Source organism: Phyllosticta capitalensis (genome assembly GCF_038381095.1).
Source record: "Phyllosticta capitalensis strain CBS 128856 chromosome Unknown BKA78scaffold_3, whole genome shotgun sequence".
Classification (NCBI taxonomy): Eukaryota; Fungi; Ascomycota; class Dothideomycetes; order Botryosphaeriales; family Phyllostictaceae; genus Phyllosticta; species Phyllosticta capitalensis.
The window spans coordinates 1,415,805-1,442,960 of NW_027117441.1; the positions used below are offsets into that span (position 1 = coordinate 1,415,805).

At 53.1% G+C, this 27,156-nt stretch overlaps 13 protein-coding genes and 2 non-coding genes across 15 annotated transcripts; 7 read left to right on the forward strand and 8 right to left on the reverse strand.

Moving 5' to 3' along the window:
* Positions 1 to 139: 139 nt before the first annotated feature.
* BKA78DRAFT_248797 (60S ribosomal protein uL15) lies at positions 140 to 880 on the forward strand (the record flags this gene model as incomplete). The annotated part of the gene is made up of 4 exons (XM_066884423.1): positions 140 to 171; positions 361 to 485; positions 536 to 591; positions 644 to 880. The coding sequence occupies 4 exons, from the start codon at positions 140 to 142 to the stop codon at positions 878 to 880; spliced, it is 450 nt and encodes a 149-aa protein (XP_066746529.1).
* Positions 881 to 1,961: 1,081 nt separating this feature from the next.
* Positions 1,962 to 3,949, reverse strand: BKA78DRAFT_350992 (putative siderophore iron transporter; the record flags this gene model as incomplete). The annotated part of the gene is made up of 5 exons (XM_066891081.1): positions 1,962 to 3,133; positions 3,185 to 3,294; positions 3,344 to 3,468; positions 3,519 to 3,746; positions 3,800 to 3,949. 5 exons carry the CDS (start codon positions 3,947 to 3,949, stop codon positions 1,962 to 1,964), a joined length of 1,785 nt encoding a protein of 594 aa, XP_066746530.1.
* Positions 3,950 to 4,702: 753 nt separating this feature from the next.
* Positions 4,703 to 5,521, forward strand: BKA78DRAFT_98874 (uncharacterized protein). The gene has a single exon (XM_066894094.1). It carries the CDS (start codon positions 4,815 to 4,817, stop codon positions 5,277 to 5,279), a length of 465 nt encoding a protein of 154 aa, XP_066746531.1. The 5' UTR covers positions 4,703 to 4,814; the 3' UTR covers positions 5,280 to 5,521.
* A 2,281-nt stretch (positions 5,522 to 7,802) lies between these two features.
* BKA78DRAFT_98884 (uncharacterized protein) lies at positions 7,803 to 9,017 on the forward strand. The gene has a single exon (XM_066894095.1). The coding sequence runs from the start codon at positions 8,003 to 8,005 to the stop codon at positions 8,819 to 8,821; it is 819 nt and encodes a 272-aa protein (XP_066746532.1). The 5' UTR covers positions 7,803 to 8,002; the 3' UTR covers positions 8,822 to 9,017.
* A 1,173-nt stretch (positions 9,018 to 10,190) lies between these two features.
* On the reverse strand, positions 10,191 to 10,951 carry BKA78DRAFT_308952 (uncharacterized protein; the record flags this gene model as incomplete). Its single annotated transcript, XM_066887985.1, has 1 exon — positions 10,191 to 10,951. A coding segment is annotated over exon 1 (329 nt), but the record flags the coding sequence as incomplete, so codon positions are not given.
* A 726-nt stretch (positions 10,952 to 11,677) lies between these two features.
* BKA78DRAFT_350994 (Mechanosensitive ion channel-domain-containing protein) lies at positions 11,678 to 14,559 on the forward strand (the record flags this gene model as incomplete). Its single annotated transcript, XM_066891082.1, has 2 exons — positions 11,678 to 12,066; positions 12,216 to 14,559. The coding sequence occupies 2 exons, from the start codon at positions 11,678 to 11,680 to the stop codon at positions 14,557 to 14,559; spliced, it is 2,733 nt and encodes a 910-aa protein (XP_066746534.1).
* An 861-nt stretch (positions 14,560 to 15,420) lies between these two features.
* On the reverse strand, positions 15,421 to 16,202 carry BKA78DRAFT_98891 (uncharacterized protein). Its single transcript, XM_066894096.1, has one exon. The coding sequence runs from the start codon at positions 16,116 to 16,118 to the stop codon at positions 15,567 to 15,569; it is 552 nt and encodes a 183-aa protein (XP_066746535.1). The 5' UTR covers positions 16,119 to 16,202; the 3' UTR covers positions 15,421 to 15,566.
* BKA78DRAFT_98892 (uncharacterized protein) lies at positions 16,203 to 16,890 on the reverse strand. Its single transcript, XM_066894097.1, has one exon. It carries the CDS (start codon positions 16,647 to 16,649, stop codon positions 16,287 to 16,289), a length of 363 nt encoding a protein of 120 aa, XP_066746536.1. The 5' UTR covers positions 16,650 to 16,890; the 3' UTR covers positions 16,203 to 16,286.
* Positions 16,891 to 17,746: 856 nt separating this feature from the next.
* BKA78DRAFT_350995 (uncharacterized protein) lies at positions 17,747 to 19,155 on the forward strand (the record flags this gene model as incomplete). The annotated part of the gene is made up of 5 exons (XM_066891083.1): positions 17,747 to 17,764; positions 17,837 to 17,861; positions 17,940 to 18,193; positions 18,243 to 18,726; positions 19,073 to 19,155. 5 exons carry the CDS (start codon positions 17,747 to 17,749, stop codon positions 19,153 to 19,155), a joined length of 864 nt encoding a protein of 287 aa, XP_066746537.1.
* Positions 19,156 to 21,359: 2,204 nt separating this feature from the next.
* BKA78DRAFT_t57 lies at positions 21,360 to 21,457 on the forward strand. Its single transcript has one exon. It is a non-coding gene; the product is annotated as a tRNA-Pro (tRNA).
* A 596-nt stretch (positions 21,458 to 22,053) lies between these two features.
* BKA78DRAFT_t69 lies at positions 22,054 to 22,150 on the reverse strand. Its single transcript has one exon. It is a non-coding gene; the product is annotated as a tRNA-Pro (tRNA).
* On the reverse strand, positions 22,128 to 23,113 carry BKA78DRAFT_308979 (complex 1 protein-domain-containing protein). The gene is made up of 5 exons (XM_066887986.1): positions 22,975 to 23,113; positions 22,867 to 22,924; positions 22,730 to 22,812; positions 22,657 to 22,680; positions 22,128 to 22,594 (listed from the first exon to the last, which is right to left on the reverse strand). Exons 1-5 carry the CDS (start codon positions 23,080 to 23,082, stop codon positions 22,538 to 22,540), a joined length of 330 nt encoding a protein of 109 aa, XP_066746538.1. The 5' UTR covers positions 23,083 to 23,113; the 3' UTR covers positions 22,128 to 22,537.
* Positions 23,114 to 23,711: 598 nt separating this feature from the next.
* BKA78DRAFT_308981 (acyl-CoA N-acyltransferase) lies at positions 23,712 to 24,075 on the forward strand. Its single transcript, XM_066887987.1, has one exon. It carries the CDS (start codon positions 23,728 to 23,730, stop codon positions 24,016 to 24,018), a length of 291 nt encoding a protein of 96 aa, XP_066746539.1. The 5' UTR covers positions 23,712 to 23,727; the 3' UTR covers positions 24,019 to 24,075.
* A 217-nt stretch (positions 24,076 to 24,292) lies between these two features.
* Positions 24,293 to 25,652, reverse strand: BKA78DRAFT_293678 (uncharacterized protein; the record flags this gene model as incomplete). The annotated part of the gene is made up of 2 exons (XM_066886241.1): positions 24,293 to 25,541; positions 25,624 to 25,652. 2 exons carry the CDS (start codon positions 25,650 to 25,652, stop codon positions 24,293 to 24,295), a joined length of 1,278 nt encoding a protein of 425 aa, XP_066746540.1.
* BKA78DRAFT_98997 (uncharacterized protein) lies at positions 25,601 to 26,284 on the reverse strand. The gene has a single exon (XM_066894098.1). It carries the CDS (start codon positions 26,148 to 26,150, stop codon positions 25,689 to 25,691), a length of 462 nt encoding a protein of 153 aa, XP_066746541.1. The 5' UTR covers positions 26,151 to 26,284; the 3' UTR covers positions 25,601 to 25,688.
* Between the last annotated feature and the right edge of the window lie 872 nt (positions 26,285 to 27,156).

Here is a 27,156-nt window from a genome sequence, read left to right on the forward strand (position 1 = left end):
CGCTTACGTTAGTCATCCCCGGAATAATGACGGGCCGCCCACAAACGAGTCCGCCGAAAACCACGGCCATTTCACACTTCTACCTTCTGCAGGACGACAAGACAACCGCCGACCCTCCACAACCCGGCCGACATCCATCATGCCTACTCGTTCCACGAAGACCCGCAAGCTGTAAGCTTCCCGAATACACCTCGCGACTCCAATTGCGCCTGGTTCGATGCGCTGCCTCCGAAGACCGCTTCCTCGAGAACTTTGGCCCTTCGAAATTCTCGCAACGGTTGCGGACGGCATGCAACACGATCAGCGCAGCGCAACTGGATTAACCGATACAATGAGCTGTTGCTAACACAATTTTTACAGCCGCGGCCACGTCTCGGCCGGTCACGGTCGTATCGGCAAGCACCGCAAGCACCCCGGTGGTCGCGGTATGGCCGGTGGTCAGCACCACCACAGGACCAACGTTGACAAGTACCACCCTGGTTACTGTAAGTTTGACCAGACTCTTTCTCGATGATCGCGCTAACATCGCATGCAGTCGGTAAGGTTGGTATGCGCTACTTCCACAAGCAGCAGAACCACTTCTGGAAGCCCGTAAGTCTACCTCCAGCGCCCTCACCCAGCGCTCTTCTCTAATGCGCCGCAGGTCATCAACCTCGACAAGCTCTGGTCCCTCATCCCCGCCGAGAAGCGTGACGAGTACATCAAGGCCAAGAGCACCGAGAAGGCTCCCGTCCTCGACCTCCTTCCCCTCGGCTACTCCAAGGTCCTCGGCAAGGGCCGCATCCCCCAGGTCCCCATCGTCGTCCGCGCCCGCTACGTCTCCGCCGAGGCCGAGCGCAAGATCAAGGAGGCCGGTGGCGTTGTCCAGCTCGTCGCCTAAGCGCACCTTCTTCACGACAAGAACAAAAACGGTTGATGGATAGGATATACCACAAAAACGGCAGGGTCAGGCATGTGTAGGGCTCGCTTCGCGTAACTGCGGCGGCTCTTGCAGCGTGGTGGCTGGGGAATGGATTCTGATAGCAAATGAATCATTCCCGAACAAACCAATTCAACTCTCCCACTTGCTCTTTGGTGAGACTGGGGTGTCGCCTCTGGCGTCCCCTGCTGTGGCTGCTGTGCCCATTTACGACAGCGCCCTCAAGGTAGGTCTGTTATTGCTGTGACGTGTTTTAAGGCATGGAAATCGCCCTTGACATGTTGTGAACATTGTGACCATCGACTGCTGGAGACGAGTAAAGCCACAACTCGGGAGTCATGAAAATCCTGATCGGTGTTGCATGTTCTCCTCAATACTTGTAGAACAATCAAGACATGTGCTTTCCATGTTCGACAAGCTACACGTCGAGTCTTTCATCCTAGTCTTGAGCATCAAACTTTAGGGTACTCTACTACATATACATGTTTGCTCTGTTACCTTGTTTGCCAACCAGCGCATCATGAAGAAAGACATTGTTAACCAGCGACATTCGCAATGTTCCTACTTTGAAACATTTCGTACGCCGCTCAAGTGCAATTGGTCCAATAACTTGAGATTCAGTCGGCAACGAGAGACGAAATGACTTGTCACAGGACAGACGTATCAAGCGTACATTCATCAACACGTATCAGTAGGAGGCTGATTCTTTGATCTAAAGACTTCCCCTTATTCTCTCGTCATAATTACAGCGGCATCTGAACGCTCCATTACAAGCAATAAAGCTCTCGATATTTTCAATTTGACCTTTACACCCACCAGTGACGTGTTTCAACCACAACAGTAGCACACAAACCTTGCGTAGGGAGACGGCGAACGCTTGCGCAAAAGCCCCTGTACGTCTAGAAGCCCGCAGTCCGAATAGTCGCGCAAACAGGCCTCGATTCTAGCAAAACCGATACAGCGCGACAAAAGCAATGCATGACGTCTCATGTTCCCTTGGAATGAGGAAAACAATCCATCACACGGTCCCAATACGCCGCCTTTAGCTCTGTCCCATTTGACTCAAACGCTTCTTCGGGTCGTTCACCTTGCCCGAGAGCACCTCCTTCTCCTGCTGGACGGCAACGTGGTTGTTCAGCTTGTCGCTCGAGTCGTGGATGAAGAAGGAGCCGATCAGTGCGATGACGCCGAAGGGGATGCTGGCGTAGAACACCATCCTGAAAGCCTTCGCGTAGGTGTTCTTGACCGTCTCGGCAATGGCTGCCATTACTGCAGGGGTGACGCCGTCCATGCGAGCCAACATCTGAGGAGCTCCAGGGACGCCGGACTCGGCCTGAATGACAACCGGGACGAGATCGGTGACTCCTTGAGCGGGGTAGCCACGGGAGATGGCGGCGCGTGCGATGTTGCCGCCGAGGTCGTTATTGATGACATTGTTCAGGATCGTGTTGAAAATGGCATTGCCAAACGAACCACCGGCGGAGCGGAAAGTACCAATGAGACCAGAGGCAACACCGAGCTCCTCCTGCGGGACCTCGAGACCAGCAGCGATATAGGCAATGGTGGTGACCCAGGTGAAACATCCTTGACCGAAAAATTGGAAGATCATCCAGGCTGCCTTGTGGTTGGGGATGACCGCGGCGTAGAGAGCCGTGAAGAGGGTTTGAATAAACATGGCCACGATGAACTGGCCGCGAATCCGCTTGATATACTGAAGGAAGGAGGGGATAACCCAGCCGCCAATGACCAAGCTGATTCCGTTTGGAATCGCAATGACGCCAATCTCGACCGGATCCTTGGTATACATGTAGAGAGTAGCTTGCGGGAGCAAAGCAGCCATTGAGTACCAAACGAGACCGGCAACGAAGCTCACGAGGAGCAGCATCACGAATTTCCGGATCTGCTTGAAGAGGCTGAAAGGGAACAAAGGGTTCGGGCAGACCGTCCATTCGTAGGCAAAACAGCCGAGGAACATAATCGCGCCAACGGTGATGGTAGAGGCCACAAGCGACTTGTTATAACTTGGCTTGCCCAGTTCCGTCAAGCCAACGAGGAGAATCGTGAGACCGCCAGAGAACATGGCTACACCAACAAAGTCCAGCTCTTTGAACTCTTGCCAGCGAGACTTGTCGAAGTCGTTCCTTGGTCGAGTCGGTGGGAAATAGAAGACGGCGCAACCGACGAGGGAAATCGCCGAGTAGATGATTGCAACATCTGCTTGTTGTTACTACCAGGTTGTTTGTAAAGCATGATGGGGTGACACACAGTAGCACCACCTCCATGTAGCTTTGCTAGCCAACTGCTGTCCAATGAGAACACTGAAGCTAGCCCACGGCAAGTTGATGTTAAATTCGGTCCAACCCAGGCCGATTCCCCTATACAGTATTAGTACATTCCAAATCAGATTCGAATTCTCCAGCGTACCGATACTTGTTGGGCAGAATTTCCGAAATACCAGGATACGCGACAAAGATCATGCCCGCTCCTGCTCCAATGAGAGTTGAACCAGCAATTACTTGGTTGACTTTGTCGGCGGTTGCGGCAACAATCTTGGAAATGTCAGTAAAGGAAAGCCATTGCGTGATTTTTCAGGACTCACAGCGCCAACAACTGAAAGAGCATTCCCGTATAGAATCACCCAGCGTCTCCCGAAGATGTCACTCAATCCACCAGCGACAGCGAAGCCAACGGCAGATGCAATAGACCACCCTCCGGCGACCCAAACCATGTCCTGCGAATTGCCAAGAGCGATACCGATTTGATGTGTGATTCCAGCGATCAGAGTATAACCGCAACCGATTGGACCTGTGAAGGAAAGTCCGAGGAACTGTCCGAGACTGGTCAGAAATCCCTCAGTGAAGCTTCTTTTTTCGAGCTCACCAAAACAGCAACAATGGTGGACGTTGAAACCTTCCCATCCTCAACACCATCTAACGGCACATTGGATGAGGAAGACACAACCTCGAAGCGCTCGACCTCGGGTTTGGAGTCATTGTCGAGAATCCGGTCGTCTGTTTGGTCTGGATGCATGTTGGACCAGGTTGTGCGCCAACTGTTGTAGGTGAAAGCAAGCTCACTGAGAAGGCGGGTTACGGGTCTTGCTGGTCTATATAAACATAGCTGGCTCATCGACGGCTGTGTAAGGACTACCGCCTGTGGACAGCTCTCCGACACGCGGGTAGAACAGGGGCATCCTGTAAGAGCCGGGTGCGCTTCGACCAATCTGGGGGATCAGGACCCTGTCGAACCAATTTGCCCTAAACTCTTCTCCGCTTGATCTGCGCGCGTACTGGGGTAAATGCACAGATTTTACACCCCCACACGATCGTTGAACAACACACTAGGTGATAAGAACTTCAACTCACTGTTGAAGCACTTGGCGCATACGCTGCGGTGGAACATGCAGCAGTATCGCTTGCTCCGTACCAAAAAAGACATAGAACCTTGCGGGGTTGGAAGTGTTTGCGGGGCTAGCGAATGGGTCTCAAGCCGCTTCCCCTAGGACTGCGCGCCATCCGCAACTTTGAGTTGGCCCTACTGCGGTTACCGGCAGTTGCAATATAGTCGGCAGTTGAGTTGCCCAGTCGTAGCAGAGAGATGAAGTGTGGCTCGGGACTTTCGAAACACTCGCGCAGAACAGGCAAAGCGGTGGCTGCCTATCGTGGTTAAGCCCAGCTCTTGGGACTTCTTGCTTGAGAAGAAGAAGAACTCCATCCCGGTTCACAGCTCCAGGGAAAGCTTCGACTGCAGGGATCGAGGAGCCGCCAGTCTTGTGTCGAGCTCCCCGGTGTTTTGGACCTGAGGCGAGCTGAAAGCACGATGCTTCGAAAAGAAATTGATCTCCTGTTGTGCAAAGTTTGACGCTTCTGTTGCTTTGTATAGTATCGCCTGCGATATGCGTCGTCGCGATGTTTGGAGTGCTTCAGGTCGCAACCACGCTCTTGGCAGCTGTCCCAATCCGTCGTTGACAAGACGAAAAACATGTCAATGGGCACACACGCATGCTCCGACGAAAGGATCGGGATCTGATTTGGCGACCGTCGAGATCACGCGATGGCAATGGTTGAGGTTCGGAGACGGCGGTTGGGAAAAAATGGGAGGCGCCGGGGCAAGCAAGTGTGGGGAAGGCGCTCGCTTGACTTCCCCAGATTCCCAAAACTTCCACGTGCCACCCTGCGACTCGACTCTTCTGACAGGACCACCGCTGCTCCCCACATTCTGTCTCTTCCTCCCCTGCTGCGCCCCGTCGTTCAGCTTGACGTCAAATCGGATACGTCCGCCAGCGGCATGCAAGCAAACGGCACTTTTGCCAACTGCCGACGAACTTGTCTCGACCTCCTACGTAAAAGTCACCGTGTGACTGGTCCATCACAAGAGCTCCCTGTCTAACACTCCGTTATCCAAACATCGAGGAAAGGAGTCGCAGATTTCGAGAGTTCACTAATCAACATGATCTCCAGAAGGACAGAGAGCACGTCGACCATCAACATCTTGAGCTTACCGTCCATTGCAACTCAAACTTCCGCACACGTCCACATTTGAGCCACAGCAGTCCCGATTCGTTTGCAACATCCCACCAACTCGGCGGTGGCACAGCTCCCGGAAAATCGACCAAATGGCCGCGAGATCTACACACCTTAAAACCAAAAGACGATTCCTGGACGCTGGGGTTTTTCAAGACTTTCAAGACTTTCAACAGGCGTCACAAGGACAAACATCAAGTTCAAGCAGTGTCGAGGGCCAACCACGTTGCACTTCGCACAGTCAAAACGCCAAACAAGAAGAACAATAACCCGTTCAACCCGCACACGCCCTACGCCTGTCTGCGTTCTTGTCTGCCCAGCATGGGTGCGATGCAAGGCATGCTGCAGCGACGTTTGTTGCCCAAAAAAAACTTTGGACTGACTCCTGCAGCAAAGCTTGGGCCAAACTTCCAGCCAACCAGTTTGCGCAACATCGGGACCGCTAACAGGCTTCCCCACAGAATAAGTCTTGGATGTGCGGGGGAGGCTCAGGAGTCTGTACGCTTATCCGTCGGGCCCTTTATTCGGCCGATGCATGGTGCTCCATCCGTGGTTGGAAGTGATGGAGCTTCCCGAGGCATCCCGGGACCGGATGCTTCCACGCGATGCGGGTTGATACGGACTTGAGACTTGTCGCTGGTGGTTTCGTTGGCGCATCGGTTGTTGCGTCCATTGAGTAGACCTGACAAGTTCCAGTAGACTTACTATTCAGTTGTAGTGATCAGGCTTCTTCAAGCAGCGCCGACATCACAGTGCATGAGCCTTTGCTGGCAGCTTTGCTTCCTTCTTTCACAAGTCACAGGCCAGGGAGGCCGCCTCACTCAGCAAGCTCCATCACAGCACGCGTTTAGCAACAGATGCTGCTTACCACTGTGTCCGGCGTCCCACCGTCTAGCAAGTGCGTCCGATCTGGCTCAAAACGCAAAGCAGACAAGCTTCTTTTCCCCACAAAACACGAAACGTAGAACCGGGTCCCGTCGGATCTACGAAGCCGCTGGACAGTCATCGAGCTACATCCCTTTTACAGACTGTGTGTTGCAGTGCCATGACAGAATGTGGCGCAGGTACACAATCGAAAAATTCCGAAGTTCCCAATTTTCCCCTATTCTCGTCACTGCTCACCAGCGATGCGATGCGAAGCTGGACAAGACGCAGAAAGCCAAGTCGCACACTTTGATGCACTCACTGCCCGTCATCAGCATCTTTGCGCGCGCGCTCCACTGTCAGCATGGACAGCAGTGTTGTTGACGCAGCAGCCGCGTGGCCGAGTCGTAAGCCTCCCCACAAGTGCCGAGTTCTGAATGCCGAACAATGGGTTGTCCTATGGAGTTGACGGAACGATACGGAGGAGTAGGCGGGAGGCATCGCCGTTGCCCGTAGCTAGTATAACGCCACTTCCCGATTGATTGACTTTGATGCCCGTGAAATTGAGGCTTGTCGACTATCTCGACGTTCGGAAAAGATGGGTCGACTGAGGATAAGAAATTCGTGCAGTTGATATGAAATAAGTCCGCGCACCATATCTTACAGATAATAGAGCCGGAGCAGGCACAGACTGGATATTTCCGCTGCAGAAAGGGATGGTTTAAGTCTCTGAGACACAGAGGACGAGAAAGTATCAGCCCACTCGTGTAGAGCACTCATAATTGGTTCTATGAGTGCATACACTATATACCCTCTACTCATGGCTTACCATTCTGACAGTCTTGCGAGAACCGCAGTGAATGAATCCCAGGCTCCACACTGACAACACAGATTGATATGTGATTCAGTGACTTTGCCAAAATACCAGTAGACGTCTGTATCACCGATGAAGCGCGAAACTCACTATCGCTCTCAAAACTCGAATTTCGTCCTGCCAGCATCATCAGTAAAGCATACACCACGATCGTTCTCGTTTGATACCTTCTTTGGCCAAAGTCATGATTCATAGTATGCTGCCAAAGACTTGACTGTTTCAGTCCATCGAGTCCACTTTAACATTTTGCGTTCCGCACTTTCTGGAGCGCTTTGCTCAACGACAGAGCGTTGATTGGGTGCATGAATTGAAATGGCTGCATGGGTTTGCTTTTTCTGTGTTGACTGCAATAAGAGCTTCTCTCGTTCGGGTTCGTCAAAGTGTTGGCTGGCTACCGGTTGCGTAGGGGGTTCATGTTGCATCCACCTTGGCTGTGCTCGGACTACCCCTGGTTCTTTCTATGATGTTATCTTGTTGATGGAGTTGCTGAGCTGCCAACTTTCTTCTCTGCTCGCGAATCTCTCCTGGTGAAAGAGGACAGAACCGGATTTGGCATCCTTCCACGTCTCTTTTTCGTGATTTGCTCCCAGGTAGATCTTCGCGGGTATTTCAAGGCCAACTTCCGAGAGCTATCCTTGGGAAATTCCAACACGCTTTGAATCTTTTCTAATTTTTGGAAATCCCGTCGGAGGGTGAAGCTAGCACGGACCAATTATGGGTGACGTCAGGGGTGTCCTCCAACCCGTTAACTCCGTGCATTTCAAATGAACCTAGGGAGTTTTTCTTCATCTAACAACAAACCTTTGGGTAGACTCCAGAATCATGACAGCGCAACCCCTCAATTTTCTCATCACAGGCGCTGCCAGAGGCATTGGACGTGGATTGTCACGGCTATTGCTGCAACGCGGTCACCGTGTCTTCCTCATCGACAACAACGCCGAGGAGCTCAACCACACGACGACAACGCATCTCACGTCCATCTCGAGCACCAGAAAAGACGCATTCTCTGCACACCTGACGAATCTGCGGCAACCGAGCGAGATTCGCACAGCCGTCTCTCGCGCGTCAGACTTTTTCAATGGCCACCTTGACGTGCTGATCAACAATGCGGCGGCCACGGGCTACGTGGGCGGCGTCGGCTTCGAGGACATGTCGCTTGAAGACTGGAATGCACAGCTGGAGACAAATCTGACTGCGCCAATGCTCCTGTCCCAACTTTGCATCCCGCTACTGCGCAAACGCGCCGACGCTGATGCTGGCGGCTCTATCATCTTCATGAGCAGCACGCGCGCCAGACAGTCAGAGCCCAATTCTGAGGGCTACGCAAGCACCAAATCTGGCTTGCTCGGTCTGACACACGCGTTGGCGGCTAGTTTAGCGCCTATGGGCATCACCTGCAACGCGATCCTGCCCGGCTGGATTCATGTGGGCAATGAGAGTAAAGAAGCGGATCAGAAGGGGACGAGGTGGGAAGAAGGCCTGAGCAAGGAGGACCATGAGTGGCATTGGAGTGGAAGGGTTGGCAAGGTCGACGATATCCTCCAGGCGGTCGAGTTTTTGAGCACCAGCAAGTTCATAAACGGCCAGGAGATTGTGGTTGATGGTGGTGTTACCAAGAAGATGGTGTACCCTGAAGAGTAATAGGTGCAGTTTTCGAAATTCGCATTGCTCAAAGCAATCAATTGGCCGTGGTGTATTGATAATTGGCCCACGTTCTTCGACAAACACTAAATTTTTCCTGCTTTGCCGGATCTTGGGGAGGTTTCGAGCGCATTGGAGACTTCTTCTCTCGATCGGTAGTCTTTTCGGCGCTTAGTTTTACTTGGAATCCAGGAGCTCCCAGATCCCGCAGGCAAGTTCCTTCTTCCTCAAAGGCCAACGGATAGAGTAGCCAAGAACGACTGGTCCTAAAGCTCAAGACCAAGATAGGCGACAACCCCATTAGACCTCAAGAAATTTGAAAAGCCGAAGTCCTCCAGTTCAAAGACCCTTGAATGCTGCTCGTGTGGTCTTCTTGGAGTCAGGATTCATTTCATGGCGCCTCAATCACATGCCCTTCGCGCGCAATACTTTCTTCCAAATTGTCCAATTAGGCAAGTGGATACCTTCGGGCTTCAAGAAATAGATCCAGACCACAGGGCACAGGCACACGTGGAGAAGGGGGACGTGTCACCTCTTCGACCGCCGTCTAGACCGGAAGTTTCTTGCCGAGCATCTGCCCTATCTGCCCTGTGTATAGCACGCCACGCGACGAAGAACTTCTGCCTCGAAACTGGGACGTTTCCAGCGGGCCGAGCCGTTTCAAGTCACAGCGAACGCGTTGTTTCGGGATTTTCTCTCGTGTCGTCGATTCTTTGGCAGGTCTGGAACGTTTCCGGACTGATGGACTGCTGTGGATCCTCATTCGACGCATAGCGACGCGTTTTGCCGAGCGGTGATTCGAGAGTCGAGATGCGTTGACTGACCTCCAGGTTCTTGATTGCGAACTCGAGTTGCTGGCCTCGAAGTTGTTGTTCTGTTATTTCTTCGACGAAAAAGCCAGAACTTCAGTGCCACAACAGTCCGGTACGGGCTTGCTCTAAAGTCCCTCTTCGTCTTAAAATTGCACTTGCCGGTGGTGGCTACGTAGCGAGGCGACGCGTGCACTGCAGCCAACGTCCAAAGATGGACCAAGCCTCGTAAGCAGTCCAAGCATACGAGGCATGAGCTAGGAAGATGCCCGTCAAGCCTTCTCACAAGTGTTCCAGAGAGCGAGGAAACGAGGGACCCGAGGCCGTCAGGACCCTGATTCCAAACCCGTTTTGTGCGGTTGAAGCGCGGTAACGCGTATCCGGGGACTGGTGCGACTGGGAGACCCGGGCTAGGCTCGTCCAAGGAACGAGGAGCCTGGAGGAAGAAGGTTCAATCGGCCCGAACCGTGTTTCGACGGACAGGGAAGAAGGTTTTGTCGTTCAAAAGAACAACGACCTCTTAAACAACAACAAAACGAACATTCAAACCGCAAAAAGATTGCAAAACGTACAACAGCCGGGATTCGCTGCTGGTCACCCACGCAACTGCTAATCGGCCGCAACGTGGCTTATCTATGGAAGAGCGGACGGGGTTCCGAGTTCTCCACGTGCTATGGTCATACGGGAAGGTAGAGGTAGGCAAAGAGGTTTATATATCGACAGTCCGAGGATGTTGGTTCTCACTCAAGGCATCGCGTCGATCGCGTGGATCCTGGCGCGTGCTTTGGCGATTTCCAGCCTCCACTCGATGCACAATGCATCGAACAGGTCTCGCGACAACCACTGCGACGGCTTCTGACCTTGTGTTCATGTCTCTTTCGGTCGACCGATGACCATGCGACAACTCGGCCGCCCTTGCCGACGCGTTTTTTGGACCGGGACTCGGCTCGTCGTCTGTCAGCTCGGCTGCGACATGGAAAAAGGCAAACTGGAGCCGTGAAGCCGCATCTGGCAACGAAGAGTACAAGGCCGACCAGTATTGGTGAGACAAAAGTCACACGCGATCCTGCCATATGAACGTGCCATGGTCTCGTTCGCAATCGAGCGGGGGTATGAGGACTCCAGGTATCGATTGTTTTTGTTTTGGTCCGGGGTGCAGTTGATTGACGCGCATCAAGTGGCCCAGGCGGACGTGGATGTGCGCAGATCCGCAAATCGCTGGCTCCAGCTCGGAGCGTACTCAGTAGCACTGCTGCGATGGAATCTCTGCTCGTTCATCTCCTTGGACCAAACGGCGGCGCAATAGGGTGACGTGGATGGCCGACGGTTCAGGGTCGAAAAAAACCCCTTGCGGCCGACAGAAACGAGAGGTCGTGACGGGGTGGCTTTGGTTTGCTTAGTTTAGCGTCAGCCCCGGCCTGGAGCTTTGAGCTTAGCTCTGCAATCCTGGTGCTAGTCCTACTCCCAGTCGCTCGTGCCTGCCCTGGCTGGGTCGTGGCTGTTTCACGCCTGACCAATGGCCTCTGCGCACAGCAGGCCTGAGAAAGCAAGAGGGCCCTTTTTTTTTCCACTCCACCTCTCCAAGCCTTTTCCCATTCCTCGACACTCTCTTTAATCTCGCATTCTGCTCTTCAACCTCCACTTCTGTTCCCATTCGCTCGCTCCCATTCACCCTTGTCAGTTCAACCTTTTGGGGGCCCGCCGAGGAATCGCCTTCCCTCCTTTCATTCACCACTCTACGCCATTCACTTTCGCGCGCATTCTTGCCGGTGGCGCTTTTGTGGTATCCCTCGGCAGCTTCAGCCATCCGAGCCTAGACCAAGACAGTCTTGATTCCCATCGGCAAGGATCTCGCCAGCTCCCAACTTGCAACCGCCGTTGGCTCTATCGGCACGTTGATCATCGACGCCCCATTTGCCTTGGGGCCAAACCCCTCGACGCTACTCTACAAATGTCTGTTCATTCCCCGAGATCGCCAAAATCTGCAAACCCCAATCGCCTTTCGCGTCAAGGCTTTCAGCCCCTGCCCAGCAACAACGGCGTCGACATGTCTCCCAACGACGTAACTATTGACATACCACTCGAGCCCGTCATTAGCCATGGCTCGACGGGCAAGCGCACTGGTAGCCATGCTCCTCTCACTCATGTTGCTACCGTCGAGAACGAGAAGGCTCCACCACCTCCTCCTCCTCCAGCAGGCGCCAAGGGCAGAAGATTGAAGCACGTCCACACCGACGACGGTACCGCACGGCTCCTGGACAACGAGGAGGACTATGTGAATCGTATGGGCAGGATTTACTACGCCATCCTCAACTTCAGCATCGTCACCCGCTACTTCCTCTACGTCGCGCCATTGGCTATATGCATCGCCATTCCCATCATTGTCGGAGCCACTGTGGCTCAAAATGCCAAAATCGGCGGTGTGCGCCTTGTTTGGTAAGAAAATCCTATCTTGAAAAGCGTGCAGACAGGGAGCACTCAAGCTTTCCAGGCACATGGAACTTGAGATCATCATCAAAGTCCTTGTGTGTGGTTACAGGGTGCATTCGTGATCGTGTGTGCAACCAAAGACTAATTATTTTCAGGTTCTTCACGTGGATTGAAGTCGTATGGTGCTCAATCTGGGTCGCCAAAATCGTCGCGCATGGTCTCCCGAAAGCATTCCAGATCGTGGCGGGCGTCGTCAGCTCTGGTGTGCGCAAGTACGCCCTTGTCATCCGCAATCTCGAACTCTACCTCTCCCTCGTTGGATGGGCCGTGACATCCCTGGCCACGTTCGTTCCATTGATGGCCCATAACCCGGATATTCGCGCCGCCAAAGCTTCAGGAGTCAAGGACGCAGATGCGCTGAAGAGCTGGCAGAAGGTTGTCAGACAGCTATTGGCTGCAGCAGTCGTGGCGTCCGTCGTCCTCTTGGTCGAGAAGTTCTTTGTCCAACTGATCAGTATCAACTACCATCGCAAGCAATTTACCAGCAAGATCAAGGAAAACAAACGCCAAGTACATCTTCTTGGCCTGTTGTACGATGCCTCCCGGTCTCTCTTCCCATCGTATTGTCGCGAATTTGAGGAGGAGGATTACATCATCCACGACACTCTCAGGTTGAATCTCCCCAAGAACTTCCAAGGCCACACCCGTTCTGGATCACAAACACCAATGCGCCTACTCCACGATGTTGGCCGCGTGGGCGACAAAATTACGTCTGCATTCGGAAACATTGCGTCGGAGATCACCGGCAAGAACGTATTCAACCCTGACTCGGCCCACTCGATCGTGATTCAAGCATTGGAGAAGCCGCGCTCTTCAGAGGCTCTTGCTAAGCGTCTTTGGATGTCTTTTGTCGTTGAAGGCAAGAACGCCTTGTACCCCGAGGACATTAAGGAGGTGCTTGGGGCCGACCGGGAAACGGAGGCTGACGAAGCGTTTACTGCTCTCGACGCGGACGGCAACGGAGACGTCAATCTTGAAGAGATGATCCTCATGGTCACTGAGATTGGGAGGACTCGCAAGTCCGTTGCGACAAGCATAAGCGATGTTTCGCAAGCCATTAATGTCCTCGACGATATGCTCTGCGTTGTCGTCTTTGTGGCCTCAATCTTCATCTTCATTGCGTTCCTGAACGCCAGCTTCGTCACCATGCTTGCAACTGCTGGTACCGCTCTGCTGTCTTTGTCCTTTGTTTTCTCCGCTACTTGCCAGGAGGTCCTGGGTTCCTGCATTTTCCTTTTCGTCAAGCACCCCTATGATGTTGGCGACAGAGTCGACCTGACTACAGGGAGTGATCAACTCACAGTCGAGCACATCTCACTACTCTTCACGATCTTCAAGCGCGTCAACAACGGTCGCACTGTCCAGATTCCCAACCAAGTGCTCAATGGTCTGTGGATTGAGAACACTAGTCGGTCACAGGCCATGCGCGAGCAAGTCCCAATCTACGTGTCTTTCGATACCTCCTTCGAAGACATCACCGCATTGAAGGTGGAGATGCAGAACTTTGTACGGGCTTCTGAGAACAACAGAGACTTCCACCCGGATATTGACGTCTCGGTCAACGGCATTGCTGAGCTGAACAAGCTCGAGTTGATCATTGAGATCCGCCACAAGTCGAACTGGGGCAACGAGACTCTCCGCGCGATGCGCCGCTCCAAGTTCATGTGCGCTTTGGTCCAAGCTCTTCGCAAGATTCCCATTGCACCCCCAGGAGGCAACGACGCTGCCCTCGGCTCATCGGATCGCCCACAATTCTCCGTAAGCATCTCTGCTGGCGAAGCCGAGGAGCGTCGTCAAGCGTACCTGGAAGACAAGGAATCTAAGCGTCTCTTCCCTTCCAAGAAGCCTGAACCGGCGGGCACTGAGCGCTCCTCGAGCATCGACTACCTCAGCCGTGCAAGTGGTGCCGGCGCTCATGGATCTTTGAATGCAGAGACAGCAGCCCTCAACGAACTGAACGCGCGCAATCCGGCGTACGACACATATCGCGATGATGCCTATGCCGACCGTGGCGACGCGGCAAGCTTCACTGGCCTCCCTCGCACCGAACGGGCCAGTATGAGTGCACAGGATGTGGAAGACGTGCACAACACGCTGAAGCGCGAAGGCACGCTGGGCAAGCGCAGAGCCGGCGAGCGCGGTCTCCAGGCGCGCACTACGTCGCTCACCCGCGTGCCAACCATCAACGAGCCCCAAGCCGCCGAAGCGGGTGCAACTTCGGGCTACCAGCAGAGCACATACGCGTACCCATCATCGACCTCTTACAACACGATGGCTCAAGTGCCGCCTAGCTACCAGTACCCGTCCAACAACCAGTACCCGCCCAGCACGCATAGCCAAAGTCCTTCACTGGGACCCAATCCGAACCCGAACCGCAAGTCGAACAACCCGTACTACGCGTCCGGAGCGCGGCCATCCAGCAGTGAGTCCCCGCACTGATGAGCTGCAGCGGAAATCGGGAGGGGTTCTTCGATTGGTGGCACAGTGGGTGACGAAAGAAATTACTAAACCGAAAATCCCTACCGCCAAGTCAAAACACGTAGAGACGTGGAGTCCTCAAGCGCTTGCTGCCTTCAACATAGAGATAATTTTTCTCTTGATGGGTAGTCACAGGGAGCATTCAAGCGCTTGCGTCTAAAGGTGCGACGGCGTGAAGCTGAACCTAGGTTGAATTTCTTTCCTCGCCTACTGTGGTGGTCCCACGACGATATGTGCGCATGGCTTGACGAGCGACGAATCTCCTTTTCCTTTTTGAGACGTACGGGATATGTTGGGACTCGGGAGGTCCAGCTATCTGCAAGGGCAGAGAAAAACTGCTGGTTCACCATTTTCCAACATGGCATAGCACGGAGCATTATTTTCTGGTTTACCTGCTCTTCTCGTCATGGATCAAAAGGAGTCGAGGCTTTTTTCTTTTTCTTTGTGCTTTTCTTTGCAGCTCTTCCGCAATGTACAACAGCGAGGATGAACGAAACGTTGAGCGAGCTGAGCTGAGTTGTCGCGCTAACTGGATGGGAGGTTGAGCGGGTGGATTGATTCGCGACATGGGTATGATGGTCCAACCAATTGACAGCATCTCGGCGGATGGGTTGGTATGTAGCAGTAGGTAGCACCAACCAGAAAATACCAAAACATCAAACATTTGTGATCTCATCCACGAGAAGTGACGAAAGAGTGTTGACCATGGCTCGATATCCCAGGCCAAGGCGTCCCAACTGCTCGGCTGCTTTTGGTAAACATGCTTGCCCTCTCCATTATTTGGCCATCGGGAATTTGAATGATCTCCGGCTCTCTGTGGCCTTCCTTAGCCACTGTGCAATAATACTTGCGAACAGTAAGCGGCGCAGTGTGTGTCAGCTGGGTCTCGACGGTGTACAACCGTCTCACCAAAACTCAACCAATTCGACCTGTCCGTCAATGATGGCTGTCTTTTCTTCAACGTAACCTCAACGGTGTGGCTGGCTGATTCTCTCCATCAATCTGCCTCCTCCTTTTCGGCTCTCTCGGATAGCTGCTGGAGGGCATTTTTCAAACCACCTTCCTAATCCTGCTGCTGTTTTGGCTTGGCCGTAGGTACTCCGTACGACGCACGGCTGGAGCTTGGGAATCGAAGCAAGGGATGCGATCATCCAGAGGTATGTGTAACTGCAGGCGTACGTAAACATATGGATTTCGTCAGGCGCTAAGTCAGACGGAGAGACGGAGGGCCGAGACGGACGGGCTGTTCGGAAAGACGGGCGGACATGGTAGCAACTTGACATCCAGGAGGTCCCAATTGTCCAAACAGATGGTGGACGGGCATTTGTGTTGGTTGGTAGGCAGAGAGGAAGGATGCAAAGTTGGGTACGGAAGGCTACGGAGAGCGAAAGATCATTTTGACAGTAGTCAGTGTTGGCTGCTGCGTCCAACCTTTGTCTTTGGCTCCCCGCATGTCTTGGATATCTTGTCTTGAATAATGTGACGTCCATGTTTCGGTTTCGGTCTCGGCCCCTCTGCATGTTCGTGCAGTCCTTTTGAGCTCGCTTGACTCTGCTTTCGCAACCTTCTTGGTCGGCGAGGTTGGAGGTTTCATAACAATTGGGCTGGACTAGTCGGCCAATGGAAGATTTCTATTTGGTAGGACCGCGGCTAGGGAGCACCCCACACGCGTAGGGCTTTGATGCTTCCTAATTTGTGAGGTAGAGTCCAAGGAAGAGTTCTTCAAAGCCAAAAAGTATGCGCTGCCAAGCCATGTTCTCACGCAACCACAGGTCGAGAAGTGGAGGCACAGCGTGTAGCGGAAGAAATATCAATTCCCCGACTTGGTGTTGAAAGTTTTGGCATATGAAGCTCACGAATCTCCATACGACGAGGTCTAAGAACACGACCACAGGGAGCATGCGAACGGCCCATCCCCGAGTTGCGACTTTTTTCCGCTCATCAATTCTGCCCAATAGCACCACTGCTTCTATTTGGGAGATGGCCAAAAGAGCGACCTGGGGAGTGACAGGCTGATGCTGACTAATGATGGAATGCGCTGAGGCTGACATGGTGCTAGTTCTGCTGTTGCTGCACTGCTTGCGGGCAGGCCTGTCAGATGGCTTGTCATTGAGACATCAGGCAAATCTCAGCAAAGTCCTCTTGGATGGTGAGTTGTCCTCCAAAGGTATGAACCAGTGGCCCAGAGAGCATCGAGGCAGGGGAGCGTGTTCAGGTTGCAGTGGGGCCGGCGGGTCGGAGCCGGGGCTTTGCTGGGCCGAGCGGATTACGCACAGATTACGTAAAGATGGTGGCCGGCGGCGTCGGAGCTCGATGGCAGAATAAAGTGAAAGAAAGGGGAGATATCCTGGTGGAAAGAAGATATTCTTGTGGCTGGTTGATGTTGGATAAGGTGTGCACTCGAGACGCCCAGGCCTAGTCATCCATATCTGCCGGCATCATGCGTTTTGTGCAGACCTTGAATAGCAACAACAGCAAGTTGTGCGTGGAGCGTTCGGATAGGCCGGGTCAGAAGCTGGAATATCCGTAGAGTTATCCGTATACGGAGTACACAACGAGGACACGATACCGAGGTTTGCTAGCAACAGTTGTGGTGACTGGTGATATACGAGGGTTTCTGTTCAAGAATGAGCAACTGGTGGACATTGGAGCTCCTCGGCAGGGACATAGTTGTTGATACTGATGGAAAGACCGAGATGTCGATGCTGACTGATCAGGTGGCTGATTAGTTGCCCCATTGGGCCGCCGATCGCCAGGTGTACTCACAGTCTTGGCGGCCGTCGCATCCACCAAGTGCCTCCTTAAGGGCGGTGAAGGACCGCAGCGGGGGGCTCAGCTTTTAGTCATCTTCCTCCGCTGAACAGAGATCCGTGATAAAGTCTGCGACCATGTAAGTCAAGTTCCCGATGAGAGCCTCATCCACGTCTACGAGTTGTTGCCCGCGCGGCGACTCATCATCATGGCACCTCCTGCTAACTCTCCCCTCCACCAGCTCCCAATCCCAACTTCCCAATCCTCACCGACCAGCGCTGCTTGCACGCCTCCCACCCTGCTTTGTCAACCTCCACCTCTGCACCAGTCGACCATCATTCGCCCATCGGCCGTTGATTGAATGACGGCCGCCAACAGCTGGAACTACCACTCAGCAATGAATCAATCGCCTTCGGTACGTCGCCATCCGCTCTCTCTGCCTGCCCTTTGTTCGTCCGACGTACTCGAACTGACCCCAGCTCTATAGGGCTCTACCCACAACATCGAGATGAGTTAGCCGCCCGACCCTTGCTGAGCTCAGCTTCGGACCATCATCTCGTCTGTTGTCTAACATGCATTTGCGACTCCAGGTTTAAGAGAGCACCTCCTCGCCGCTGGCGCAGGTCAGCCTCCGCAAGCTCCTCAGCCCATCACTCCTGGACCTCCGTCTCACCCTCAGGACCCTCATGCTCACGCCGGCCTTGACCCCTCCATTGCGCCCCCAGGATATCCGATGAGTGCAGGCGACCCAGGCGACGACCACTTGAGCGAGTCGGGTCGCGGTCCCAAGGGTCGTCGCGAGCTGTCCACCTCGAAGCGCGCCGCCCAGAACCGCGCTGCCCAGGTGCGCGCGCTCCCCCTACAACGTCGACATATTGGCTAACTCGACGCAGCGCGCCTTTCGCCAGCGCAAGGAGGAATACATCAAGTCTCTCAAGGACCAGGTCAACCAACTTCAGGAAATGGCCGACCAATACCGTACCATCCAGGCTGAGAACAATACCCTCCGCGACTACGTCATCAGTCTCCAATCTCGCCTTCTTGATTGTCAGGGTAACTACCCTGACCCTCCGTCCACGATCGACCTTTCTCGTCCACACACCGACCTTCCCGCCGCGGTCGTCCAGGCTGCCCAGAATCCGCCTCTGGATCCCAGGACCAGCAAAGGAGCTCCTGTAGCTCCCATGTCAGCCTTGGACACAAGCCTCATTCGGTCGGCTCAACAAGTTGCAGCATCCATGGGCATGTCCGTTTCTGGCATGAACGGTCACGCTGGTACCAAGCACTCGCACGAAGAAGCTCAGTACCTCCCTGCCTCGAGTGAACATCCGCACAAGAGACAGAAGAGTGAGGACACGGCAGCCGCTCAGCAAGAAGGTAATGTCGGGTCCTCTCCCTCGTCTGCCTCCCCCCTTTGATTTCACTTCGACGCCATCCCCTTTCAACGACACCCCAATTTATGCCTGACGACGAATTCCCTGGTACCATCGTGGTCGCACACTTTCCTGCGAAGGAGACGTGGACCATTTCACCAGAACAAAATCCTGATGGCCGATGAGTCTTTTTGTCCATGTGATAGAAGGCGAGGCATCTCCAGCTCTTTGGGCTTCATTCACTTTCAACCCTGATCGCTATCCTCTGCCGTTCACCCTCACTACCACCATCACTGGACGCCGACTTTGAAATCTGGACGCGGCAGTTGCTAACCGAATGTCTTAAACAGCTCCTCATCCTTCGACTGATCATGACTCTGCCCAGCCCTCCACTTCGGCACCAGCTCCTGCAGTTCCGACATCTGGCAGCTAGGATTGACCGTCTGTCACTTTTCTGCGTCAGCAGGTCCGCTCGGACCAGAAATTTTCTTCTTGTCTCAGTACAGCTTCGGCTCATTTTCGACCTTGCGCATTGGGCTCATCGTAATGCCGCTGAACCATGTTACGCTGTCGGCTCATGAAGAGCGGACGCCCATGGACCCGGGCGCACCTTTTGCGACGACTCGGCAAATTTGGGTCAAAATCAGCTAGCTTTCTGCTTCACTCTATGGCGAGATGGCGTGGGACGCGAAGGCGTACGGCTGAAATTTCCTTTTCACACTGGGTTGCTGGGGTCGACTTCCTGCTTTTCTGTGCGTTTGCTGCCCTTTTCTCAAGGCGCGTGCATATCAAGTTAGTCTTAAACTTTTCTCTCTTTTTCTTCCTTTCCATTTTCTCCGAGTTCATCTCGCCGCAGCCATTCGAGCGGTCTCAAAGGGATGACTGCGACTGTCTTTTGGCGGCGCTGTTTTCAGCTCAATATTGGTTTGGTGGCGGTAGAAAGTTACAGCATGTATGCGTTGTAGCCTCGTAGGTGATTTGGACAATATCTTTTTTTGTTTAGCGTGGGAATCTTAGCTTTAGCAACTGAGTCAACGGTCATACTTTTATTTTACTGTCGGAATGACTGCATACGTTGGTTGAGAGCAAACGGTTCCAGCCAACACTTGAATCTCTGCTGGCCCGCTCTGCTGCGCCCTTAGCTCAAAACACGACCCCTGTGGCTGGAAAACTGCTCAGACTTAGATATTCTCGAAACTTCATGACAGACACAGGACGGGAAGGAGAGCAAGAGCTCCACGCACAGAATTTCCGAGAGTTGCCAGGAGACCTTTAACCACTTGACAACTCAATTACGCACCTGGATCTCTCAGAGCCACAACAGAGAAAGAAAGGGCAGCTGCAGCCGAGAATCTTTACACTCGACTGCAGTACGCTGGACCCATCGTCGCTGGGATCTACGGTTTCTGAAGCAAGTACAGTAGTCCCAGTGTCTTCCCATTATTTTGCCTCTCAGTATGGAACGGCGCTTCAAATTTTCCCGTCAAGACGACCATGTGCGCCCACTCCTACCCTTTAATGCCGGCCCTTAATTCCTTCTACGTATCTCTTTTCGCAGCGATCTAGAGCTCGGGATTCCTGGATCGGCAACAGCAAGGAACGCGGAATAGACAAGTCGTACCCCATTCAAGAAGTTCTTTCTGTTGTTGAGGTGTCCCCGGTTGATTCGCTCGACGGGTACATCACTCAGTCATGCCAACCTAGTATCGCCTCAGACGACTGGCGCAACGAGCCAATCAGTCGATGAATTAAAGCCCCCTTGCTGGCTTGACTTGCCTCCTAACCGTGCCCGTATGCCTTAAGAAGGGGAAAATATCGTCGTAGGTAGACTTGTATAATAATCGATTCCTCTGTTCATAGCACGGTCCTGGGAAGGCAGCATACGGGATTTGGAAAGTGACACCCGTGATGAGTCAGCTCCTACACGGTAAGCGTGGTCACGGTGGTATCCCAAAATCCTCGCTCATGGCGTCAATCCCGATGTGAGTCATCAAGTCTCGAGCAATTTGCACCCTCTCGAGGAGAAAGGCGCAATGGTGGAGAAGTACCAGTAAAATTGTCGGAAGACTCGAAAGACAGGAAAGAAGAACAACGACTTGCTCTTCCTTCGACAGCGCAACCAGCTGATCAAGACTTTCGCCCAAGAAGGCGACGCAGACGTGCACAGAGGACTCTCGCGGATCACTCTCTGCAGAGGACCGAGGCGCCCTGGCAGTTGGGAGCTCCCGTCAGGTGCCGCTGAATCGTGAACACAAGATCCTCAATCACTGCACTCTGCTGTAACAAAGAATGACACCCTGCCCCCCCAAAGCAGTACAGCAGCACCTCAAGGCTCTCCTAGAGCTATCACTACTGTTGCTTTGCTGTAGTGGCTGGCATACTGCATGCTCATCGGAGTTCTAAGTTGATGAGGATCTTGGAAGTCGCCAAAATTCTGCTTCTAAGCTTCCAAGCCAGAAGGAAATAGACGCCACAACACTGTTCTTTGCATGCTAAAGACAAGTTCAGAGCATCTCTTGCTCCAAGCATAGTAAAACCACGCACCTGTCCTCAAAAATGGGCGAAAGGTGTTCACTAGCTTCCAACCCTGTGGAGGAGTGCATTCATAATCGTTGTATTCCACACCATATTTCGACAGGTCTTATGGTCTAGTGGTATGATTCTCGCTTAGGGTTAACCCTGGGTTGCTGTCTACAGCTTGCGAGAGGCCCCGCGTTCGAGTCGCGGTAAGACCCGTTCTTTTGCCCTTGTTTTGGACAAATCCATCCAGAAGGCCGTGTCGATGGGAGGTTGACGCAAACAGATTTTTTGCTCGGAGTGGGGAAGCCAGGATGTTCGGCCCGAGTCGTGTTGGCCGCTTTCGGCAAGCCAACTGGCCGAAAATGGTCCGTGCACCGGTGCTTTTGATGAGAACAACCGCTGCTTTGTCCGTGCTGCGAGGACAGTAGAAGTATGCGAGACGAGCGTCATTTGAGCTGGGCTTGCTGAACTCGATGGTAGCGCAAGCTGGAAAGGAAGAAGCACACCAGGCAACATGAAGTGCTCTGGAGGACACATCCCTGGCCTTCAAACCTACCAATGACTGTCAGAGCTGTCAGGAGGTGTCAAGAGCTTCCAGCGCGTCTCATGAAAGCAAAACTGAAGCCATACCTCTCCTTGTTATCTCTCAAAAGGAGCTTCTCAAACGTTTCCACAGAAGCCAGGTCCCTGATCAACGGATGACTGCACGGTCCAACTGGGGCCTGTTCTCCACTTCCGCGTGGCCTGTGGACAAGCAAAAAGAAGTCTCTTCAGCGACAACCAACCCTCGAGTTCTCAGGAGGCAAAACAAGGGTCTTACCGCGACTCGAACGCGGGGCCTCTCGCAAGCTGCTGGAGCTACTCAGGGTGGACCCTAAGCGAGAATCATACCACTAGACCATAAGACCTTGGTGTTGTTGATTGGTGATATCAACATTGTTGGAGAGGATTTCGGGAAAGCGGCTTATGATTAGGTTGCAAATGGATTCTCTCCATTCAGGCTCAGGTGAAAATTTCGGGACTGATTCTCCTCCATCCAGGTCTACCTCTACCAACGGTGATCCAGGAGGGAAATGTGACAGCGGACCAGTAGCTGCTTTGTTGTGCGCTGTTGTAGAGGGGCTGAGATCCACGAAAAATGCCAAGTTGTACCGGCGAAGTGGGCCATGAGCCAGGAAAACGGCCACAGCGCTGTTCCTCGAAGAACCGGATCCAGCTTGAGCGAGACCTCTCGGGTTGCTTGAGGGCAGCCATTTTCCAGATTATTCGGACGCGATTCGATGATCCAGGTGCTTTCAACGAGCCATTTCATTGACATATCTCTTCATCATATCGAACTCGGTCTTGCCGTTCTGGTGACAATCAGCCGTCGGATCCGGTTGAGGGAGGGTCAATCGTTGTGACGGGGACGTACCGAGAGCAAATACCTGATATGTGCCTTGAAGAGCGTCAACCCAGTTCTTCTATAACAGTACGATTTGTCTTACCACATCTTTGACGTGTTTGTGCCTCTCGAACTCAGTGCGGGCGTACTGGCGCAGTTCGTCTCGAGTGGGTGAAGGTGGCACCTCTGAGGTGTATCAGCCGCAGGCTTTCATGGGAATTTCGCTTGACTTGAACTGACTGTATAGAGCTCGGACAATTTCTCTCCATAGAGATATTACTCGTTGTCTCTGGATGAACTGGTTGACGTTAGTGGGAGCCATTGGCAACGTTGCGTCGAGTCGCTTACCGCGTCGAGGCTGAGAACCGGGCCTTTGCCAGGCTTGGGAATTTTCGAGGAGACAGACGCGTAAGAACGAGCTCGGTGCCTGAGAGCGCCAAAGCGACAAAAGATCATGGTGGATGTGGCGAGGATGAAGAGAGGTGGGGGAATTGTTGATGGGAGGCACCCCACACTCGTGGGATGCAGTTGCCGTCATCGGAAGTCCGTGCGCACCTGCACCCCGGTCGCCTCTCGTCTCGTCGACGCGACGCGTGAATCTTTTCTGTGAATCTACCATTTGCCCTCTTGTTTTCAGCCCACGCTTCGACCGACTTCATGCCTTCTCCGAGTCTCAAACGGAAATTTAAACAGCTGGCTGAAAATGAAGAGCTTATCAACAAAATCAATTCTCTCCCACAAGGAGAATTCCACCAACGCTTCTTTGGCTCCAACACCCTGCTTTCCTACAAGGAGTACGACATATCTCTCAAGCCTATTCTGGACATGAATAAAATCGACTTGAACGCTTGCTTGGAGCTCATCGAGAAGACATCCTTGGCAGATTACAAAGCCTCGGAGCGCGGATGGAAGCCAAAGCACAAGCTCGACGAAATGCACGAAGACAACATGCAGTATTTGCTCGTCCGCCAAAGACCAGACTCAATGGACGCCAGCGGCAGTCGACCGAAAACTCTCAATGGCGATTCGAAGCCTGCAGACGACAAAGAAGCAAATAGTCGGCCCCCTGAAGATCAAGGCCTCGCCGGATTCGTATCATTCATGTTCACTATCGAGGACGACTACCCCGTGGTTTACATTTATGAGATCCATCTTGACGAATCACATAGAGGATGCGGACTTGGGAGGCATCTCATGGACGCAGTGGAACATTGTGCCTGTGAAGGAAAAGTAGACAAGGTCATGCTTACCTGCTTTCGGAGGAATACAACAGCTCTGGAATTTTATACCAAAGTAGGCTTCAGAGAAGACGAGTTCAGCCCGCCTCCTAAGAGGCTCAGAGGGGGTAAACTCAAGTATCCTTCGTACACAATCATGAGCAAGAGTTTGTGATAAGGAAGCTCTGCAAACTTCACAGTTTTGCCAAAAGGACATTTTCAACACATCAACAAGTAAGAGTATTTGGTAAGACCAATCTAAGTTTAAAATATAGCCACGATGCTGATGGAATCTTTTCAGAGCTCCCCCAGCGACACAGAGCCGCAAATTCTCAAAATTCTCAAAATCCGCAAGCGCGCGAAGCACCGCTGTTCGCATTCAACCCCTTTACCATGGCAGCCAGGGCTTACCCATTGGCTGCAACAAAAACATCAATTTAAACGCACAACTATTCACAGTCCTCGTGTAGCGGGAAGTTATCCGCTAGAGACTTCTCCAGATCATCATCCTCGCCGGCCAAATGATCCAGATTCCAGGTGCCCTCTCTGTGCAACCAACCATCGTTTCCCAACATTTGCTGCTGGACATCCAGGAGCTTGAACTGGCTCTTGTAAGGAAGTGTTTTGGCTTCAGGCATTTTAGGTCTTTTGCCTTCATCGTCTGAGGGAGGGGTCAGCATTTCAAAATCCAGGGCAAAAGACACAGACGTACTTCGGAAGAGCTCGGTGGCCATTTTCGCGCTCGCGTGGTTCTGCGCAAAGATTGTCTCTCCTGCGGGATACGTCGCGCGTTCGGATGGGTACCACTTCTCGTTCCAAGGTGGATTGCGATCAGCCCACTCAGTCTTGGGTTCCTCGTCACCTTCACCATCTTCTTCTTCTTGGCCATCTCCATCAGCCCTGTGGAGGCTATCAGGCGGTGGGCGGTTCCAATTGTCATCACTGCCATTACCTCCGCCAGCTCCGCCGCTACCTCCAGCGAAGTTATTTGGAGCAACTCCCCCAGATCCGCCAGCCGAATTACCACCGCCTCGACGTCCGCCTGGAGCTGATCCTCGCTTTGAACTTTCTCCAGCTGTGGTCTCTCTAGACGCAGAACGAAGCTCGCCCACATTAATTCTAATCGGAAGTGAGAATTCCACCTTCTCATCCGCTCCCTGCTCCTCTCGATCTTGGGCTGAGCCTTGGTCAAGCTGCATACGGGTCTCTACTGCCATTCCCTCTCTGGTCATTGCAACCATGGCCCTCACGCGATCGACTAGTCGGTGGTCCACTTGCTCTTCTTGCGCAGCATTCCCCAACAATTCTTCGATTTCAACAAGGCGACCTTCAATGTCCAAAAGATCGCCTTGCTTTTGTTCAGCGAGGAAAGCAGCCGCTCGGCGGAGCCTGTCATTCAAATCCTCCTCGGGCGAATAAGGCTTCTTGCAATTGGCGACCATGCCAAGCTTTTCAAGCTCCTTGAGAGGTTCCTTCTTTATCGGCGGAGTCCTGGGCGCGGTGGCAGGCGGTTGGCACGGGTCTGCCCTTTCCTGGAGCCCGATGACTGCTTTGCCAAAGGGCCATGAGGAAGCAGCACCAAAGTCCCGTCCGGCAGCCATGGCGAATAGCGGCGTCTTGGGATACTCTGTACCGAGCGGCGTGATGGCATCGAAATGGACGTGGCGCATTCGCTCGCGAAACGGATCGTCGTTGAAACTGGAAATAGGTGGTGATTTTCAGTCATCCACCCACAACGGGAATGCTTGTTTTTTGAGGAGAGGCGAAGGGGCATACTGACGGCATGGTCATGACTGCGGTGTCCGGCATGTTGGGTGTGTGTAAAACAGCGACTGCGATCGGATATTAATGTGCGATGCTCGAGTCTAGATGTTGGGGATGGCAATGGCAGAGTTTCAGCTTAGTCGATTCGCAAATCTGGACGATGAGCTGTGGATGGAGTTGCTTGGGCGAAAGGGGCCTGGTCATGTTTTTCGAGAGACAAAGAAACATCGCCGACTCCGCCCAGGAAACCTGCAAACGGAACTCGACCAACACAGAGGAGGACAACAAAGAAAGATATCTCTTCGAATCATCGAAAACGGATGATACGTGAGCACCGAACTGGACACCTGAGAGCATGTTGAAGAAGTTGCTCGGTCCATTCATTTCTTGTAATACCAAGTTCTTGCACGAATGTGGATCTTCAAAGCTCACATCAGACTGAAAGCAATAGCCCCAGGACCCGAATCCAGAAGAGGAGGTGTAAGGACACCACGGTAGGTATTCCTGCTCCCCGCGTTCTGACGCGAGTGGCGCGAGGTTCATAACTGACTACAGCGGGCAGCGGTGCAAAATCAGGAGAGCGGTCGAGATATCGTACTTCTGGTTATCACCTGAGGTTGGGCTCTTGGTGTCCATCCACGTGGAGGGATGGATTCGACTCGGTGCGAATTCCAGGGGGGGCCTGAACTGCTGAACCGTGTCGAGGCTGTGAGGCGCAAAGTTCGTATCGTTAGTGTCCGTACCAGAAAAAAAGCCCTCTGTGATTTTGTCGAAGTGGAAATGTGGTGTGCGCGGGCTTCTCCTAACGGACCTATTCTATCCAAGCCTATCCGGTCAGTGGTTGTTGGTCCTGGTTCAGCTGACCATGGTTCTATTCTTCTAACCCCGCCCTGTTAGCGGTGCGGATAAGGCAAAGATGGGGTGAAACGGGATTGCGTAGGTGTTGCTTTCGGCATGCGCGGCAGGCGTGTGAGCGGTCTTGGTTGCAAGAAGGCACCATGGTCGCCTATTGCTACTATAAGTGGCGAGTCAGGCCAAAAGGTTTGTGCTGTACGGACGTATAGCAATGCTCGCAGGTGAGAAATTTCGCAGGATCCTTGTCCTTGGCATGCGAAATATCCTGTTGGTTGGTCGACAGTCCCTCTAAACTTCCCTTTCTTCAATGCCCATCTTCTGTGTCTCAGGGCTTCATCCCATTTCCCTGACCGATGCTTGTTTGGCAATTGGCGCTCCTTAAGCGCGGGGAGCGGTTTCTTGGATTCAAAACTGCCATGATCCTAGACAACGTATGCTGAAGCTTCATCCATGTCTCGGCCTCGCGCCGATTCGTGGGCGCAGTCCCTGAGTCGAGCATGATGGAAAATGTCGATTGCGGGGAAGAAATTTTCACCATCCCTCAGTTTGCCAATATTGCGGGGTTGAGTGGATTAACAAGCTCGAGGGTGAGTCGGAGAGCTATCCGCTGCTTACGTGTAGTTACGTCCTCGTGGTGTTGATCATCCAGAAGCGGAGCGGAGCGAGAAGTGCAGCTTTAGAGTTGCCCGGTCAG